The sequence below is a fragment of the Anser brachyrhynchus genome, assembly GCF_964034855.1.
Source record: "Anser brachyrhynchus genome assembly, chromosome: 10".
NCBI classification, from domain to species: domain Eukaryota; kingdom Metazoa; phylum Chordata; class Aves; order Anseriformes; family Anatidae; genus Anser; species Anser brachyrhynchus.
The window spans coordinates 15895375-15915424 of NC_137705.1; the positions used below are offsets into that span (position 1 = coordinate 15895375).

General features: G+C 38.6%; 1 protein-coding gene across 1 annotated transcript in view; it reads left to right on the top strand.

The window, feature by feature from the left end:
- The window catches only part of LOC308200532 (musculoskeletal embryonic nuclear protein 1), a 40159-nt gene that overhangs the window by 9553 nt on the left and 10556 nt on the right, over positions 1-20050 (top strand). Inside the window, exons 2-8 of the mRNA XM_080606424.1 lie at positions 4812-4860; positions 6691-6786; positions 10297-10418; positions 15799-15911; positions 16862-16939; positions 17840-17989; positions 18912-19022. Coding sequence (XP_080462550.1) covers positions 4812-4860; positions 6691-6786; positions 10297-10418; positions 15799-15911; positions 16862-16939; positions 17840-17989; positions 18912-19022 — 719 coding nt within the window. The remainder of the gene's footprint in view (positions 1-4811; positions 4861-6690; positions 6787-10296; positions 10419-15798; positions 15912-16861; positions 16940-17839; positions 17990-18911; positions 19023-20050) is intronic.

Consider the following 20050-nt stretch of genomic DNA (forward strand, 5'->3'; position numbering starts at 1 on the left):
TGTGGGTGCTGGCGTGGCTAACACTGCTTTCTGCCTTCCAGACGTCTGAGAAGTCCTTTTAGCAGGTGAGCTCATGCATTTCATGGTATGTGAGCCCTTAACATGGGCGAAATTGAACAGCAGCTCCTGGTGTCTTTCTCTGATGCAGCTGTAGTGCTGGATGTGGTTCCGAATCAGTTGCTGCAGCTGGTGCTGCTGTGTCCAGGAGTGACTGCTCCAGGCAAAGAGCAAAAACGTGAGCGGCAGGCTTGCAGGGTGGCCAGTGTTTGAACACCAGACCTGTAGCTAACGAGGCACAGGGAGAAAAGGAAGAATTACAGTGGGGCAAAGAGTGAATTACCAAGCACATGGAGCCGTTTCTTTTTTGTCTAGAAAAATGTTCAGCAGCGTGACAAAAGCACTTGTTCTTTCAGTCTTTTGTGTTAACAAAGTCACACATTTATTACGTCTGTTTAAAACAAGTAAGTAAATACCTGTGTTCCTTTTTCTAAACTGAATGGAGGGAGATGCTGAGCTCAAAAGCGTTGCAAAAGCTGGTTTGTGGCCTACAGACTCATTATCCTTTTGTAAGGCATGCTTAGCTCATTCTTGTTAGACATGTAGTTTCTTGCAAGGTTAGTTTAAAAAAAATTAGTCTGGCAAAATCTGTAATTTCTTATTCCTTCTTTGCTGCTACCAAAGAAATAATGAGGGGATCAGGTGAAACTCCAACTACAAGCCTCTTAAAAGCTGTGTGAAAGGGAGGTAAGTTCAAACATATGATAAAGAGCACAGGTAATGTAAAATTCAGCAATAGTTGTCATTCCATGATGGTGCAAATCATTTATCCTTACAGGATTTTCAGGAATTATTAGTGTGCATCTTCTTGTTTGTAACAGACGTGGTTTCCACTGCTTTGGCAAAGTGTTGATGGTAACAAGTGGGACAGGGTTTCTGACAGCCTTCCTAAACAGAATTTGAAATCATTGAAATCTGGCCTGCATATGTGGTTGACTTCTTACATGATCCAGCTGCAGCAGGTTCCTCATTCATACGTTCTGTGCATTCCAGTAAACGTGTGTGTATGGCTTTTAGCTTGCTGAACTTTGGTCCTTGGGTACGTGGCTCAGATCCTGGAGCTCTTAAGCATCATATCACAGGAAGGTGATTTTTAGACCCCCCCCAGGCTGACTTCTGCTGGAAGGGAACCCTGGGTTTCACCCCTCTGGGCACCTTGTTGCAGAGTTCAGTTGTTCTCGATGGAAATTTTCTGCTTCTGTCGTGTTGGAATTTCCCTGGTCGCAGCTCGTGTCGGTGTCCTGCTGCATCTGTCATAAGGGCTGGTTCTGTCTGTGCTGTAGCTGCCCACACGTACTAGCAGATTTGCATGTGTGACGTGCAAATGTGATCTTATCCTCGCTAAATTTCCCCCTTTCCATTTTCTTCCCTTTGGGTGGCTCAGCTGTTGCTTTGCTGAGGTCTGGTGACAGTGACGAGGAGGAGGTTTATGAAACATTTTGTGATGTGCTTTGGTTTTGACCTCGTCTCGAAGAAGTTTTGAGAAGCACTGGAATACAGGTGGAATTCCCAGCTCTGTCGTGGGAGGAGCAGGGTTATCGCAGTGCAGCTTCAGAGAACGTCAAACACATCAAATATTCTTTAGCTTGCTTTCATTCATTTGAATTTTAAATTGGTGAGCTACAGAAATCTTCTTAGATCTTTATTTGGATCAGAAAGAGTCTTATTGTGAGCTGCCAGAATGTGTGTCTAAGAAATTCAGTAAAACGCGGTATGCAGACCCGTTTTGAACACTTGAGTCGGGTCGGTTTTGGTGCTGATATGAGAAAAACCATCTGGAAACTTGGAGTGCTTACCTCCATAGTGATGTTGTTTTGCATCAGGAAGGTCTTTCTTGGGGGATTTTCTTTTTTTAGGGTGAAGAAGGGAGAGAAGGGAAGGCTGACTTCCACGTGCAGGCCTAAGTGTTGCTTTCCCTGTGGACAGCACGGAGAGGTTTACTTCACCTCTGGTCTGTGTTCATACATGTGGCCTTTACTCTTCCCTGTGCGTCTCCGGATTTCTGGAATACTAAATGTAAAATGTACTGTGTTGAAATAACTGTTAGAAACCCTTCCGTTATCCCTAGAAACTACATAAAACATGAAGACAATTCACTGAACTTGAATTTCGCACAGCTCGTGCTCTGCCTTGTGTGCCTCCGTTGTCGGTTGCCTATCTGGCTGCCCCCGTGCTTGTTGGCAGAAGTGCTTTTGTTGCCTTCCCTGAAAAATTATGGCATTGAAAGTATAAGTTAGCAGCACTTCTCTCTTCCTTCATAATTCAGCATGGCGTTGTGAACATTATTAGGTAATTGATGTTAAATACAGTGAATTCTTGGTAGCGTGAGCCTCACGCTGCAAACTGAAGCATATATCCTGTGCCGCAGCCACAGGTTCGGGGTGGGCAAGAGCTGCTTTCCCAGCTCCCTGCAGAAGACGTGCCATGCCTCTCGCTGCAGGGAAGGCGGGTTGCTCTCCCCTGAGCCTTGAGCCTCTCCGGAGCGATAGCATGCTCTGGGTGGCAGCGAACCCCCAGCCGTGCAAAAATACCTCCAGGGCCCTCGTATGTCCCAGGTGCCGGATGTTTGCTGGCATGGAGCTGCGAGAAACCACGCTGAGAACACAGCGTGTTTTGTGTAGATCGGCTGGGCTTGCAAATATATAGGCCCACGTTCATCAGGTAGCAGCTTGTAAAGCACTTAAACACAGCATCTCATTTAATTTTTGTAATGGAGTGGGTGGAAGTTTGTGGTATGATCAGCTGTATAAAGCATCCCTGAAGTTGTCGGTGGAGCCTTTCAGAGTTAACTCTCCTGTTCAGTATTAACTCAAATGAAATATTTTCAGAATTGGACGGAGAAATCCAGAGGTTCCAAAGTCATTTCGTATTTTATCAATACTGAGAGAAAGGTGTTGGTGGAATTGGTTTTAAGTAATCTCTTTTTGTGAATATATATCTAAAGAAAGGAATTCATGAGCTCATACAACTTCTTCATAGTGCTAATAGACAAAACCTGAACTTGGAGTTCTTCCCCCGAAGTTTGTACATCTCATCGGTTTAATTCCTACTGTGACTGCAGGAAAGTGCCTTGCACAAAACCTGCAGTAAGTTGCAACTTGTAGTTCTTCCATTTATTTGGTCTTGCTTTGGAGCTTCTTTGTCACTTGCAAAAGTGACACTAATTAAAATAATCCATGTTGTGGCCCAGGAGGTTTTGTCATAAACAGTAAGCTGGTGAACTCAGCTGGGCAGTGCTCGTTTCTTAACGGAGGTTTTATATTTATGGCATGCTGTTCACAGGGAAAACTGCTGGCGAACATTGCTGTTACAACTTTATTGTTGGGGTAGCGTGCAGTCTTTTCCTCTTGTCACTTTTAATTTCTAATGGACGTATTATATGGGGGTAAAACACAGTTTATCTCTGCTGTCAGAGGCAGTAACAGCGCAGAAACTAGAATATATACAGCATCCCATTTGAAACTTATATGCATCTCTAACACCCAGAGAAACCTGTTAAAAAACCTACTGATATTTTGCCTGACCTGCTGTGGTTTGTGCCTTCAAGGCAGAATCTCTGCAAGTTGAAGGGGAGGAGGGGAACCAAGGCTTAAAACTTTTTTTTTTTTTTAAGAGACGGCTTCTAAAATAATAGCATATATGGTTATTGTTCAAGATTGATGTTAAAGGCGCTGATCGGTGACATTGAACTTGAGGTGGTATGGAAAGACTCTGGGCAGTAAAAGCCATCCTTCCTGGAAGGGTTTTCCATTACCCCGTTACTGTTGGTCTGCCAGTGTCTGAAGACGGGACAAGCTGTGTAGATGAGGTGGTACGATGCTACGGACCAGCCACCCTGTATGTATGGCTGGTTGCTTTTATCCCTTACCCCTCTATTTTTCCTCTACAAATCACCTTGACCACTCCCTTTCCCCACCTTTGGCTCCTCCCCTAAAGAACCCTTAATAAGTCCCATAAATGGCCCAGGGCTCTTCCCCACATCCCATGAGGCATCCTGCGATGCCCTGTTCCAGTGGTGCCCCCGGTCCCTCCAAGCCCCCCAGACTTCTGCTCCTTCGTGGGGGCACAGAGAGCTTCCTGGCACGTAACCGCTCATGTTGTCAGTGGTAAGAAGATGGAGATGGTCAAATGTATCCATGTGGGTTGGGATCTCCTTGTGTGTAGTTGGCTTCTATTTTAATACTGCTTTTTCCTTGAGGTTGTCTTTTTTGTAGGCTAACAACTATCAACCTTCCTGTGAAGGGAGTATCTGATTAAGTAATCTGTCCAATTTCCCTTTTGGAATTCAGTTTGCACACAAAAGCCCAATTTGTCATCCATAAAATAAATAGACTTTGTCAGAGAATGTTTGTCCTGTTACCAATTCTTTTGATTTATTTCTGATATTATAGATTGCCCCTACATGGCAAGTAATACTTTCCTATTTGACTGTTGATCTCCAGTAAGTGAAAGAAACTGCTTTTTCTAATAATACTCTGAACCTGCTTTACTATCGGAAATTAAATTTTCTGGTTGGGTGATCATAAAAGCCAAGGCCATTGAAATGGTGGTCAGGTAACATACTATTTGTAGGTGATAGAAGGGAGACAGTTGCTTTTAAAATCTATCTTTAGAGCTTCATAAAGTGAAATACAGGTGTATAAGGCCTAATTTATTGAGAGTAACACTTCTGCAAGAGGATTTGCTTTTATTTCTCTATATTTCTGTTGCTTTGCGAATTGCTGATTATCTCCAATTGTTTCTTTCTTTTGTAGTAAAACGCTTCAGAGAACCAAAGCATGAAAGACGTCCTTGGAGAATATGGTATGTTTCTGCATGGTTCACTCCTTCATTTTAGCTTCTTGGGTGTTTTAGAAGCTGATAGAATGATTGTCTGCATGTGATGATGATGATTTAAAAAAATCGATGACAAGAAAGTGATGAATAAATGATGAACAAAACAGTTACAAAAATACATGATTTAACAAAATGTTGTGTTCTTACGAATATTTCCCCGCTAGTTCATTCCTACTAGACATTGCCGGGAGCCTTCATGAAGATGTGCGTTTAGACGTAAAGCTTAAAGTTGCACTTCCTCCTGAGGACGGAAACTAAAACTGCCCCAAGATGCTAAGCTTAAACAGATGTTCTTGTTCTGTAGCTCTCCTATTTTTTGTAATAGAGAAAATGGTACGGTAACAGATATCATTTCATAAGCCATTAAAGAATATGTGGTATAAAAAGTATATTTGTTTTTATTATCTTTTAAATGTTGTTGTATTGTAGTGATGCCAACATAACCTGTCTTAGGTTTAAGTAGAGACTGGTGTAAAATTTAAGCTGTTGTTTGTTCCAGGTGTTGTAGACTGTACTGCTTTGTTTTTTCTTCAGTGGCTTATATTCATCTTTGATTCATGATGATTAAATTCATCATACAGTGCTGCTTTTCATAGTTAATCTTGACCTTTATTTTATGGGGAAAAATAAATACAAAATCTTTGTGTACTACAGTCTACCTCAGCCTGAAATTCTGGCTAGCACTGCAGTAGCTTTTAATTTTTAAGCCAAGAATCTGGTTCTGAGATTTGAGTATTGTTATTTATAGTATGTTGTAGTGATTAGATAAGTAACGTTCTGGCTTCCTGCCTCATCTCCAACATTGTGCTCTCAGTGTTGGGCAATGAATGAGAGAGAATAAAGTTTAATACCAAATTGTCAGGGAGCGCAGATGAATTTGTGCATATAATATTGTTTGGATCTATTTTGGTGCTTTTTTTAGACATGGAAACAACAGGCAAAATGAGTGCCGGTCTGTATAAAGAACACACTCTTGCCTACATAATACTTTTGACACAATTCCTATATTTAACATATTTAATAAGGCATCATGGGAAGTTAATAAGTATATAATAATAAAAGAGTTGGAAGGGGCTGGAATCAACGTTGAATCTGTACCTAAGTGGTATTTTTTTAAATATTTTCACAGTAAGTAGGAAACTGTTTTCTTCCCATCTGTTTTTTGCTTTGGAGATGGTGGTTTCAGGGTGATAACTCCTTTGCAGTGAGGTCTTGAAGCTGTTGTGCTTTATCTAAAATTCAGGGAGGCTACTTCATGCTGTTAGGTGAAAAATACCAATGATGGAGTTTTAGAAAAATGCTATAGATAAAGGAAACATTAACCAGCTATTAAATGCTTCATCAACAAGCATGTGATGACAATTTTACCTCCGTCCCTGCCATAAACTTACTAAAAATACATAAACATAAAAGGACTGAAATATCTTGTGAGTCTGAGATACTCATTGCTTACAGAAGGTTATTAAAGACTTAGATAGGTTTAGTGAAGATTAGCTCATGGATAATGCATATGATACCAGGAGGATCTCTCTTGTCTCTAAATTTTCAGTGCCAAGGCCTCGAGTTGGTATGATTTGATTTATTGTTAGCATGATTCCAGAAAAAAAAATAGCAAAGGGTTGAATTTAAAGTGGAACATGGTTAAGTAAGTTAAATACCATGGCATGGTATCCTTCTGGTGTTCTCATTTGAAGAAAAATGAATAATTGGGATGGAATTTTAATATAAATTCGCAGTGTTCCTACTGTGTTGTGAACAGTTTTGAGCGTCATAAAAGCTGTTTTTTACTCTCTACAGGTTTTTAGATACTTCCAAGCAAGCCATAGGGATGTTGTTCATCCACTTTGCAAACGTCTATTTATCAGACCTTACAGAAGAAGACCCTTGTTCACTGTGAGTGTTTAATTTTTGAATAGTTGGTCTTTATGGACATTCTTCTGTTGAGTTTGCTGTACTTGGACACTAATGCAAGATATATCAGAGAAACAAATTTGCATGCAAAAAGTCAGTCACTTTCAAAATACTATGTTTTAAGCTTAGTTAATCAAGGATCAGAAATCTGCTCTTTTAGTTTATGTCTGGTAGGACCGAGGAAAGTTGTGTTTTGTTTGTGGTTTTTTTTCTGATCTGTGTATGGGTGTTTTAGACTGAGAGTAAACCGTTGCTTCTCCCTCTCCAGTTACTGAATGAGGATTTAGGATGCACATTGTAATATGAGGCTGTTTACTGAAGGAGGTAAGAGATACTAGGAACCAGTGGAAGTGAATGTAAAGTTGTGTACGCTGACCTCCAGCTTCACTGTTCACTGCAGCAAGGCTTTAATATAAAGTCAGGTTGCTTTCAGGGATATTAAGCAAAAATTGTCCCTGCTTGTATTTTCTTCAGAAAACTGCATCAGCTACTGCAGTATCATTTTCACTCTGTTAAAAGCAGGAAATCTTGCCTGGTATCGAGGCAGTTAGTGCAAAAATTAATTTTGCGATCTTACACTTGGAGCAGTGTGACTAAGTAGGTAAGCATTTCACTGTAGTGTATTAAACCTGAAGAATCTGTGACTAAGACCCTGTCAGGCTTTTTAGAGGAGCTGCTGAAGCAAATGACAATTGTTTGGGTTTCTTATTGATGGGGCTCGTGCTCAAAGAAACCTACGCATTTCTTGTAATAGAAACTGTGAAGTTACTTTTAAAAGTCTAGTAATTTGCCCCTGAAAACCAAATGCAATTCCTTCCATGGCAGCTGCTCACAGATGTCCTTTGGTGAACAAAGGAGTTAAATAGCTCAAGGAATGTTTGTTGCTTCATAAGACTAAATGTTTTATTTGCCTTATTTCTCTTTAGTTTCCTCTGTGTTCCCACATACTATAAATGTGCTAGTAAAAACACTTTCTCCTCCCACCACAAAGCATTTTGGTAGGGAAAATGCATTTATTTTAACACACTAACTGTAGAAGTTAAGATATAAATATGAGAGTTTCAGTAATACCAGGTATCATTGTAAGATCTTTTTGGTTACTCTTTTAAGAATTTCCTGATAATTTACAAAAACTGACAGGTGTAAATTGCTTTTATTTCATTTTCATATATATATTTAAGCAAGCTAACCAAAGCATGTTTAGTATTGTTAGCATTCAAAGTCAAAGCTTAATGCTTCATTAAAATATTTTAAAAATAACTTTTTATATTGTCTGAGTTTTTAAAATAAAAGGTTTGCTAACGTGTTCTCTTCTACATGTTTCCATATAGTCTACATAACTTTTTTTTTTTCATATACCCCTTTTAACACAAATGTAATGTGACACATAACAAAGGCACGACTGTCATTTGCTGTTCTTAGGATAACTGTGGAGTTGGGCAGTTTCTCAGATAAGGTTGCAGGTCCTCCTTGTTGGCAGAAAAAAATAGCATGCTATATCAACCAAAGCCACTTGTCCTTTCTTGGGGGAAAAAATATATCTTAAAGTTACAAGTGGGTCAAAATTACTGAGTAAAAGTAGTGTTTCTGTATGTGACTTTAAATAATAGTAATTTGAGTCAGCAAACCCAAACACGGATAGCTTTCCGTGCTTTCCTGTGTTGTAGCGTGGGGGTTATTTTCAGAATAAAGCCAGAAAATGTAGTTTTAGAGAACATTGTGGTTGGAAAGAACCACGACTGGAAGTTGCCGTTCGTTACTTTGGAAATGCAATGCTCTGCGTCAGGCAGGTACGGGATAAGGTGAAAGCTGATAAAGCGTCTGTTAAAACACCTCAGACAGGGCTGGTGTTGAGGACTTTGTAATAGCCAGAGCAGCCAGCGGCGTTTGGTGGTGCGGGGTGCCAGGTGGCTGCGTGCCGCACACCGGGAGTGTTGGCTCGGGCCTGCCTTTCTCCAGGAGCTCTCAGCCACCGACGGCGCCCGCCTGCTGCCAGCAGCGCTGCCGGGCGCAGCGCCGGGTGCCCGGGTGTGGGCACAGCCCTTCTGCCGGGCCGGCTGGAAGCCTGCCTGCCGCGGGCCTAGAGCAGCCCCTGGTGGCCTCAAGCGGCTCCTGTAGGCTCCTGAGTGCTGGGCTTCCTCTGCCGAGCGCTAAACCTTCGTTTCTGTGTTCCTCAAATTGAAAGTTCATTAAAACTATGATTTGACACAACTGTTAGAAAATAACTATTTTTAGAAAGTTTGTGGATACGTCTTTGCTGAAGCGAGTTACGTTCAATTCATTTTTATTCTTGGGCTGCTGCAAAACGAGATTTTGAGGATCAAAGCAGCTCCTCCTTTACTGCTTTGATTGCACATACTGTGTATTTACTTTCCACTTTCTGATGTTATTTTGTCCACGTGGAGTTGCCTCTGCAGCTAGCAGGAGCCCCCAGCTCTCTGATTTGTTATTTTAACAGATTCTAAAAATAGGATTCTAGATCCTATGGACTCTAGAGTTTACCGTAAGTATTTGGAATTGCCAAATAACACTCAGTCACAGGGATTTACAGTGTGGCGTGCAGCTGGGATAACCATCGCTGGCTCTTTCTCAGCTGCTGTTTTGTTCAGCCAAAATGGAGCAGTAGTAAACAAACCAAACTGACTTGCAAGATGCTTTGAAGTTCAGCTGCACCGTTTAAGGGACCTAAGAATTAATTTGAAACCCATGGTGATCTCTGGTTTCTTGAGGTATAGGTGAGATCCCAGAAGTTCCTTCTGAAACAATTAATAGTGCAGCAGTTGTGTGTCCATTACACTTTATTTTTTTCTTTGGAAGGCTTATGCTAGATTCAATTTCAGATGTTTATTAGATATGATATGAAGTGCTAAAGCAAATCACTTTCTGCTAAACTCTTAAGTAATTTGAAATGTGTTTTTGATAGTGGCTTTGATAGTGACTGTTGTTCCTTGTCAGCTCTAGTAGAGTGCTCCTTCAAGCAAGAGAAAAGTGCTTGTGGGGCCTTCCCCATTAGAATGAAAGTGTTTTGGGTTGTTAGATTGTTATTGTGTTTTGTGTTTTTTTGTGTTTTTTTTTTTTCCTTCAAATTCTGTGAGGTGTTAAGATAACTTATTTTTTTGTTCTTATTCCTTTTATTCCCCTGGTTTTATTCAAATAGAGTGTTTCTATGCAGAATGAACTGAACGATGGGAAAAAGGAAATCTGTTTTTAATTTAAAGACATAAAATGAATATTGGAGTTTTACAGAGGATGCACACACACGGTTCATGGAAGTATAAGTTGAAGGTTAAGTTTAAGGGCAGAAACAGAATGTTAAGACTCTCAAAACTATTTAAATTTTACACTGTGTAGGTACAGAAGTGGGTAAATGATTAATCTCATTGTTGTCGCTTTTCAACATATATGAAGATCTATCAATTGTGGTGTAAAAATACATGGAACTTCGGGAAATTGGACCCTTGCTCCTTGTTTTCTTTACAATTTTCCTTTCAGGTACCTTATCAACTTCTTGTTAGATGCCACATTAGGGATGCTGTTAATCTACATTGGTATACGTGCAGTCAGCAGCATTGTGGAATGGCAGCAGTGGGAGTCCCTTCGCTTTGGTGAATATGGTAAATGTTTCTATTGTTGCACTAAAATACTTTCCAAGACAGAATTTTGGAATATTTCAGCTAATAGTTCACTGACCTTTAAGTCATTACACAGTTGTTATAATGGCTATTGTAGAATTCAACTCGTCAGTAGCACTCTGAATCTTGGCATGCAAATTCTGTGTTGCAAAGTTTAACAAGTCTTTAAGCGTTTAGTGAGGTTTGGAACAACTGCTTGATTTTGCTGTTGTTAGGAGTGATTGAACAAATTACGGTACTGGCTAATCTGGGGTTAAAAAACAACAGGATAACTGTACTCTGAAACACTTTAAATAAATGGTAGCTGGAACATCATTTCCTATTAAAGCTTTTACTGCACCACATGCCGTTGTCTGAAGATACGGGTTGAGCATTCTGCCAGCCCTCTTTAAAGTAAACAAGCACATATCTTTGCGAAGAGAATGTGCTTGTCCTCAAGTAGGGATCACTTGAACTCCTGCACACAGGGCTTGTATCTGATGAAAAATGCACAAGTCTTTCTTACAGGCTAAGAAATACAGATGTGAAGTTACTTTCATGTGAAGTTGTGGGTTTTGTCTTCTGTTAGCCACTGCAGTCTGCTGACCTGCAGAAACTGTGGATTTGCAGATGCAAAAAAACTTGATGTATTATGTACACAGCATTCAATTCTGTTCAACCTGATATTTTCAGATCATTTAGTCTGGCGGGCTGGGAATCGAAGTTCTGTATAAATACTAAAAATTGCACTTGAAGCTCCTTGAAATAAGAATGCAGGGAGGGGTTGTCTTACAAGAGAGCTATGGCTCTTTACCAGAGAAAAAAACACACTGTAGTTTAAAAATAATAACAGTAATGTTTGCCTAACAAAGTAAAAGCTTTTGTAGCAGTTTCATAATTACCATTGTTTGGTTTTGTATAAGAAAGACAAAAAAAAAAAAAAACAGCCAACCAAACAAAACACCTAAGTGGCTAACAGAATTAAAAATTAATAAAGGCTTTGTTAAATTCAAGTACTTTAAATGGTTGGGAATTTTGCAATTAAATCAAATAGTGTTAATTGCTGTTTGTTTTTAATGTCACAGATTTAAAATAGATAAATGCCTGGCATATGTATTGGGAGAAATAGCTTCCTCTACCATTAGTGCATTTTTTAATGTTAAATTAATGTTGAATGAATGTATGTCTTAGGCTACGGTTTATGACCATTAAAGCTGTTTAAATCAATGCTGCCACAACACTGTTTATATTCTTTTTTCCCACGTACCACTGTCCAAATGCTTTCACTCTTTTCCTTGGACTGGTGCTCATCTCACTCTTCAGGGAACTGATGCAGAGAGCTAAACTGTCAGAAAATTTGCCATATGTAGAAAAGTAAATAGTTTCTCCAGATCGGTCCCCAGACTTGGGTTTCTAAGGGGTTAGTTAAGCACCAATGCTCAGGGAAGGTTAAAGGGCCGAGACATTGCTGAACTTACCTTCTGACTTAGCTTTGAGACCTGCTGCTCAAAATCCCCTTTTATGATTTTTGACTTGGCTTGAAACTATTTGAAATGTTTTAATAGCTTTTATCCCATGTAAAATTGGCTTTCTACTCAGAGCAAAATTTATTCTATATCTATTACCATTATAGGTAGGTAGTCGTAATCATGTTAAATATTAGAGTTTTTTTTTTCGTCTCGTAGCATTGTTTTTTCTTGTGAGATCTCTCTTGTCCCATTTTAATTTCCTTTCACAAATAAGTAGTCTCAGTGGATGGGAGGATGTGGGGACTCTCCTGCAATTGTTTTCATCTCTTACTGACTTCTAAATGAGCCCATTTTTATTTTAGTTAGGCATTTGTTACTGCACTAGCTAAGCTTTTAAGATCCACAGCTGAATTTGTTCCTTATGTTGAGGTGGGCTGGGACTGATCCTTCACTTTCATTTTGAGTTAGGAGATCCAAAATGTGTAAAAGTCGTGTATAAAATTCTCTAACTCCTCTTTAATTAGTTGTTCTTTCCAATATCAGATCATTCTGTTAGTGACTTTCTTTGTATCTTCATTAATGTGCTGCCTCTGACCTTAGTGTGTTGGTTTTTTTAAACAAACTATCAAAAGGACTAATAAAAAGTGTATTGTAAATCTGTTTTCATTAGTTATGTGGGAAAAACTTCTGGCATGAAGAGAACTAGGTACCAATGGACAGTTATTGCTGACGGCTGTGCAGTAAGGTTAGATCCCATGCAAGAAATCGGGAACTGTCTAAAAAGGGCAAGTCACACTGGGTTGTTTGCTGCCCTCTTCAGTTAAGCACCACTGTTGTTTCTGAAATGAAAGCCCACTTACTACCATTTTATCTGAAACTTTTCACCTTGGCTACAAGAAAGCTCATCTTATATTTTGTAAGATCCTTAAAAATAAATAAATGAAGTGGGGTAAAAGGAGAGGACTAAACTGCAGTTCTGTGGGGTCTCAAGGGCATTTAGATTCGTATTTGGAGGTAAACATGGATGTATAGCATACATGAGTGGCGAGGTGGCTGCTCACTGAAATGTCTTGGAGACCTGTGCCATTTTATCTGAAGTAATAAAGGAAGGCCTTTGCTTGCAGATCAGTATGTTTTTTGTTTGTTTGCAAGCGTGGAAAAACAAAGCCCACAAAACAGCAAGTCTCTTCTTTTGATTGAGTGATGTTTGTGTTTCTAGAACCTAAATAATCATTTGTCTCAAGTTAATTCTCACTGTGAGCTCATTTCCCGTCTTAGCTCTATTACTTGATCCCTGGTGATTCATTACTTGAGAAGCTGTCATAAAAATAGCAGTTGTCCTGCTGGTTTTAAAAGCCTCTCTTTATATGGAGGATAGTTTTTAAGTGTAAATGCCTCAACGAAAGAAAGGATACCAAAATATCAACATAGGCGCTGCTAGTACAGCAAAACAGCACTGCATGCTGATTTACAAACCAACTAGCAAGATGCTCCCTTGAGGGCATTCGTGTGTCAGATTTTTTAAACTTAGTAGATTTGTCTTCACATTTCCAGTTTTGTATTATCAGATTGATTATGTCAGCAGCTGGAAGTGCAGAATCAGTTTATATAGTAGAGTATGTAAATAGGAGAAAAGCAGTTGTGATCTGTACCAAAAAGAATGTTCCCTGCATTCCTCTTCCCTTCGTGTGGTAGCTGCTTTAGCTACTGTGAGAAGAAAACAGGTGACTAAACCCTGCTGACTGACAATGAACTGTATTGACAGGTAAATTGGGCTGTGCTTTTCAGATGGCAAAGCTTAGGAGTTGCATTTGATTAATCTTTTCCCTCTAGCTCTTTGCTTGTGATTTGCAGAACAACTTACTCGTTTACCTATAGCCTACCTGTAGGGTAGATAGGCACTTGCTATAAAAGCTTTGAAAATTGGTCTTGGAGAAGTTCTGTGAGTTGACATTTTTGTAAGAAAGTTCCTCGGGATTTGAACAGAAACAAGCTACAGGATAGAGGAATCACAGATATTTTGTTTAAGTGCTGTCTATAACCACGATTCTGTGAAGTAGCTGATGTGAACTAGGATGCCCTCATATAAGACTAGTTACCATTGCCCAACATTTAAAAAAAATAAATGTTTCTACAGTTGTCACTGCTGAGGCTTCAAAATTTTTCAGTTTCAGTCTTAATGTGGGTTGTTTTTGTGTTGTTTTTTTTTCAGTAACAAATTTTCTTTTGATTTGCAAGGATGTTCTAAGTGCACAGATTATACAAGGAAGGTATAAAATCAGAATTCAAAAGACTGTCCCAAACTTTGGAAATGAAATTAGGGCTTAATGGTTTCAACATTAGCTTTAAAGTTCTGATTTGAGTTTATGCACTGAATCTTTGATTGTACGAATGTCCCAGATATTCTTGGGAACACAGCCTGGATGTGACAGTGCTATTAACATTTTTCACTCCAATTGCATAATTTATAAAATTGTTTAAAAAACTTGGTTTGAAAGCGTCTCCAGAGATCTCATTTTTTCCATATTTGCTACTTACTGAAGAAAACTAGAGAATGCAAATAAAAATGTGGAGTATACAATTTCATTATCAAATTTAACTCAGGCCTTGCATCCCCAGAAGAATCACAGTTGCTTACTTATGAATTACTGATGTTTCTGCCTTCAAATCTTATATATATTTATTTTTTTTTCACAAAAGAAGCCTTAAATTGCAGTGCATAACTATAAAACTTGAGTATTTAACTGTTTTTCTTTTGGACTACTGAGTGTCGATCCATTAGCTCTTATTGTAAAACTTACTTGGAAAATGTCCTTTGTCTTGGACTCCGATCTGATTTATCAGTTTTTCTTTGTAGCATTTAAGCAGCAAACAGTAAGTCTCAAGACTATTACCAAGTATTAGTACTGAAAGCCTTTCAGAAATCTTCCAGAAAAGGAAGTAGCAACTATCCATTATGCATTACAAATACATAAAGGCATCTGAATTTCCATTGCACATTGTTCATCCCCAGGCTGAAGAGTTCTAAGCTGCGTTTGAAGATGATGCAGAAGGCTGCTGGGAAGTCTAAAGAGCTAACAGCCCCTGCCAAAGCTTCCTTTTCGTTTCCAGCGAAGTGCTGCTCTAAGCTCCCCTGCAGAGCTGCTAGGCATACCGTTCCTCTCTTTTCCTTTTTTTTTTTTTCTCTCTCCTTGCTTTCATGGAATCTAATAGTTTACAGAGTTTTCCTGTTCAAATATTTGTCTAAGATGGTCTTCGTTCTGTTGGCAGATAACAGCACACTCAGGTTTTCACTCTGCCACGTTCTAATGGGGTGCAGCAGAGTTTCAAACCCTTTCAAGACTGAAATGAAAATGTGATCTTAATTAACTTCTTATTCAATTAATTTTTTCATATCGGTGCTTGTACCTGTTGCCGCAGTTAAGATTGGTTAGTTACAGCAGCCAAATTTGTAGAGACAAAAGATATGTTTAAGGTAGCCTAGGGAGAATGGCAGAAATCCTCATGTTTCTATCTAAAGTAGTAGTGAAGGGAAAGATGCTTCTCCTCAGCCACTCTTGTTTTAAGTTTTTCCCTTCTAGGAAATTCAATGCTTTGTAATAGAGGAGAAAAAAGAACAGTTTTGTGAGAAATAAAGATAACGCAACTATATCTAACTTGTCATCAGATTAGGTAAAACAGCACATAAGCAGGCACCACTGAATCGGACGAAGTCCGGGTATTTTCAGTTTCTAACTGATACTTTTTGAAAATTGGGGTGAGGCTGAGGGAGGGGAAGGAACAGCACTAAGGAAATAGTGGAAGGCACTGTGAGGGGATATAGTTGCCCTTCCTCAAATACTGCGTTTCTGAAATGTTTGCTGTGAAGTAAAATGAAGCATACGCATCTCCTGAACCTTTCTTTCTTATTGCAGGTGACCCACTGCAGTGCAGTGCCTGGGTGGGGCAGTGTGCTCTGTACATCATGATTATGACGTTTGAGAAAACCGTCATCATTATAGTGCTTCTGATACCTCAATGGAAGGAGGTTTGTGTTTTTTACAGCATCTTACAAATGAATTTCAGGTGGAAGCCGTAAAGCATAGATTTCTAATGTTCCAGTGTTTATTTGGTTAACTTGTCCATCATAACAGACTACAGTCAATGCCATTTAATTCTGGGAGCAGTATGTTCCTGTACCTTAATTAGTCTACTGTTAAATAGGCTTTCTGTCATTCATTGCCAGGAATATATATATATATATATATATATATATATATATATATATATATATATATATATATAATTACAACAAATAAAATTTTATTCTATCTACTTGTCTGAGTGCTCTTGAAGCTAGTGTTTTCTCCTTTTCTCAGTTTCTTAACCCTTATTCAAAGCTATTTTGTTTTGCTTTCTGTAGTATTTTAAATTTCCTTTGCGCGGTTTTGTTGATAAACCTAAATAGTAGGCTTTTAGTAAGTTGCAGTGGATTAGTGAAGCCAATTGCTAATGACTGGATAAATATTTATTTTAGCATATGTGTAACTTAATCCTCAAAAGTGATGGGGTGCAGTACTATAGCGCATTAAAACCAGTTAGTTCCTATTATACGGTCTGGACTAATTTGGGAACTCTGAATCTTTTCCTTACTGTGTATTTTGTAAAGCTCTGGTCTTTTTGAATTTTCTTAAGATAAAACTTAAAAACATGTTCCTTGAGAGCATACAGCTCTAAAATGGCCAAGATGGTTTGAATGCATCTCTTCAGACTTCTATAAACAAAAACGACAGAGATAAGTTTCTTGCCACCCCCGCTTACTTATCTGTGGTGATTTATAAGCTGTCCTAAATATTTTCCTTTTTATACAAAGCTGTCCTTGTTTGGTTCACATGAATTATTTCTATAGTGTTAGCTAGTACAAAAATAATTGCACTTACTAATCCAGTTGTGAGCACGTGCTGCCATGATCTGAATTTAATCCTTTTCTTTTCACAGGTAGCTTTATTGAATCCTATAGAGAACCCCCAGTTGGAGTTGGCTATCGTCATGTTGATAGTTCCCTTCTTTGTTAATGTTAGTACAACTTGCATGCTTCTGTGAGACGTTTACTTTTATTTTTCTCCCATATGATAGTTAAATAACATTAATACTTAAATGTTAATCCTTAAACATATAGCACAACGTACCTTGATGTTTAAGTTATTTTAATTTTTTAAAAGGAAGGGTGTTAAAGAATGGAGAAAATGCCTGGATATGTAGATTATTCTCAGCTGAAACCTATACTGAGCTAAGTAACCAGGCTGAGAAGAGGTGTAGAAATGCTTCATTGACCCTTTTGGGCTGATGACTTCGGTAGATTGAATGTAATACTGAAATAGTGACATAGAGATTATGAAATGACAATGAAATTTGCTTTGGGAAACAGTTGGGCTAAGGATGGCTGTACTATGAAGTATCCTGTGTCTGATGACAGCTGATAGTGGCTGGCCTATGCAGGAGTGAAAGGAAAGGGAAGCGTGTAATCAGCCTTCCCAAAGAATACCCTTCCAGCAATCTGAGATTTAGGAACAAGAGTCAGAGATGGTATCTTCGCATGTAATACCTGCTGGCAGCTTTTGCTTTCATTAATTTGTTCAAGCATGGATTTTATCTTTGCAAACTGAAAGTTTGTTGCAATAAGATGTCTGCCTAAGCCATTCACATTTCTATACAAAGAGTTAATGTATGATCACTCTGAACAGCAACTGTTTTCCTTATTCTCTCCTCTTCTGCAAAGGAATAAAGTGGATGTGTTCTAGAGCATTTATGCAGTGTATAATAAGCCGTGGGAGTATATGCCTGTACAAAACTTTACCTTTTTGGCCAATTCAGAATTATTTTTAAGCTTTCCTAACTCTGTCCAAATGCTGACCGAACAAACATAAGCTAATCTGAGGAAAACTGAACTGTCACCTTCCTCTTTCTCTTTACCAGGCATTAATGTTCTGGGTAGTAGATAATTTTCTTATGAAGAAAGGGAAGACAAAAGCTAAACTTGAAGAAAAGGAAGCAGGACAAGATTCAAGAAATGGAAGTAAAGTCCGATATAGGAGAGCAGCATCACATGAAGAGTCAGAGTCAGAAGTATGTAGAGTTCATTACTGCAATTAATGCAATGTCAATCCAGTTCATACTAGTTCATGCTATTGATTTGACTGTAACATTTTCAACTCGGTTTTGATATTCTTTGCATGTACCTCTTAACAGCGGTTCCTAGTGTTTGCAATTGAAAACCAGTTAAGAAAAGTTATTGTTGCACCACTCACAGGTTAGTTATTTTCCTTTCAAATGAGCGGGAAGACATAATATATGTAAATGTCACAGACGAACTGTGTTACAAATACTTCTACAGATCCCACATAGAGTACGAAGCTAACAGACCATTCTAATTTGAAGACAGGTTAATGGCTTAAAGTGAGAGGAAGTTGGAGGAGGCAATTGGCCTGATTTTTGTAGAAGTATTTGTCTTTGCTCTTGCAAATAACTTTTTAAAAGTGCCCACTTAATATTATTTAGTATAGCTTGCCTGGAGGATGAGCAGTATCTCTGAAAGTAAGTTTTTTGCTTTAGTCAGTTGATGCGTTTAGTCAATTTTCTGCATTCCAGGCAGTGCTGCCTGTATGTTTTGTTTTTTAATAAAATGACTATCATATTGCAAATGTTGGTGGGGAGCTTATGTATTCCCTTCCACTTTAACAGCAAGCTGCCCCCACTGTTCTGGAGGTGCTGGAATCAAATCTTTAGGTTAAGAGTCTGTGATTGTAGTAGAGATTAATTTGCATGCATCCTTCTTTGAGGTGCTTGCTTACTTGAGGTTCCAGTAGGGTGCATGACAGAATGCAGTTCTTTGATAGAACTGGCAGTAAATCCAAATTATGTTCTGTAAGCTCTTTCTAGAGCAAATACTAAGGTCCTTTGCAAGGATAAAAAATAGTAAGTTAGAAGTAGAATGAGGGAAGACTGTGACTTTGATCCATGTTACTCAGAATCTGTAATTTGTTTTTAGATCCTCATTTCAGCAGACGATGAGATGGAGGAATCAGATGCTGAAGAGGACCTGCGTAGACTGACCAACTTAAAGTCCATTAAGAAAAAGAAGCATCGTTTCGGTCTGCCTGTATGACACATTCCCTGACCTGTGTATTTGCAGGTTTCATGGCAAAAACTCCTCAGTCAGTGGGTTTTAATGTTGCAATTGCATCTCCCTTTTCATACAAACTGACTTAAAAGCAAGGTCTACCAACATAATGCAAGCATTTGGAAGACTTGCAGTTCAGTTGCACTACAGACACACTGACCAATTATGCAAGAATGTCTTTTCATCATATGTGAAAACAGCGTTGTTAAGGACTAGTCACTGAGGTGATTTGTATCTGACATTTCAGAGAAGATCATAGAAAACAGATACAGCGATCTTTCATTTATGGTTAGTGAATGATACATTGTGAGATGTTCTCAAAAAGGCATCTGAATCAACTAAGTTAGTGTGTTTTATTACTAAAACTGGCTTTTGCAGCATAATTCCTAGAGCAGAATAGTTTATGGTTACAAGCTGTAACTTAATGTTATTTTTTTAAGTACAAATGTTTACTTGCTACCAGGTACCTATGGAACTAATAGGTGGAACAAAGATTTTTTCCAAGTCTCCTCAAATCTATTTGACTATTTTATATTTAAGTTATATTTTCATACAGTTGTATTTAAAGATTCTCTTTGTCAGAGAAAAGGGTGCAGTTCCCTTTTTTGTGCAGAAAAGGTCATAAGATTTGTAGTGAAAATCATTTTATCCTTGTGTCCTGGTTTAAGACAAAGAGGTTGCAAAGGGAAAGGCTCTCTGTCACTGCTGAAGTCACCAAATATCACTAAAAATGCAGTCCTAAGTGTGCTTTTGACCACATAATTTGAAAGTACCTTTTTTTAATAGGTGTTGTTTGCATATTTGACAAATGTGCACTTTAGTGTATAATGAAAATCTGTTGTGATAGGTTACTTATTTGTGAAATGAATATATCTATGGATGACTGTAATTATTTTTGTTTCTCTAAGTCTGTTATGTGTACCTCTCGTATAATGCAAGAGAGATGGAACGTTTCTTTCACTTTTCCTTGTATAGGGCCTGCCATCCAGGACCTTGATCTGATTGGA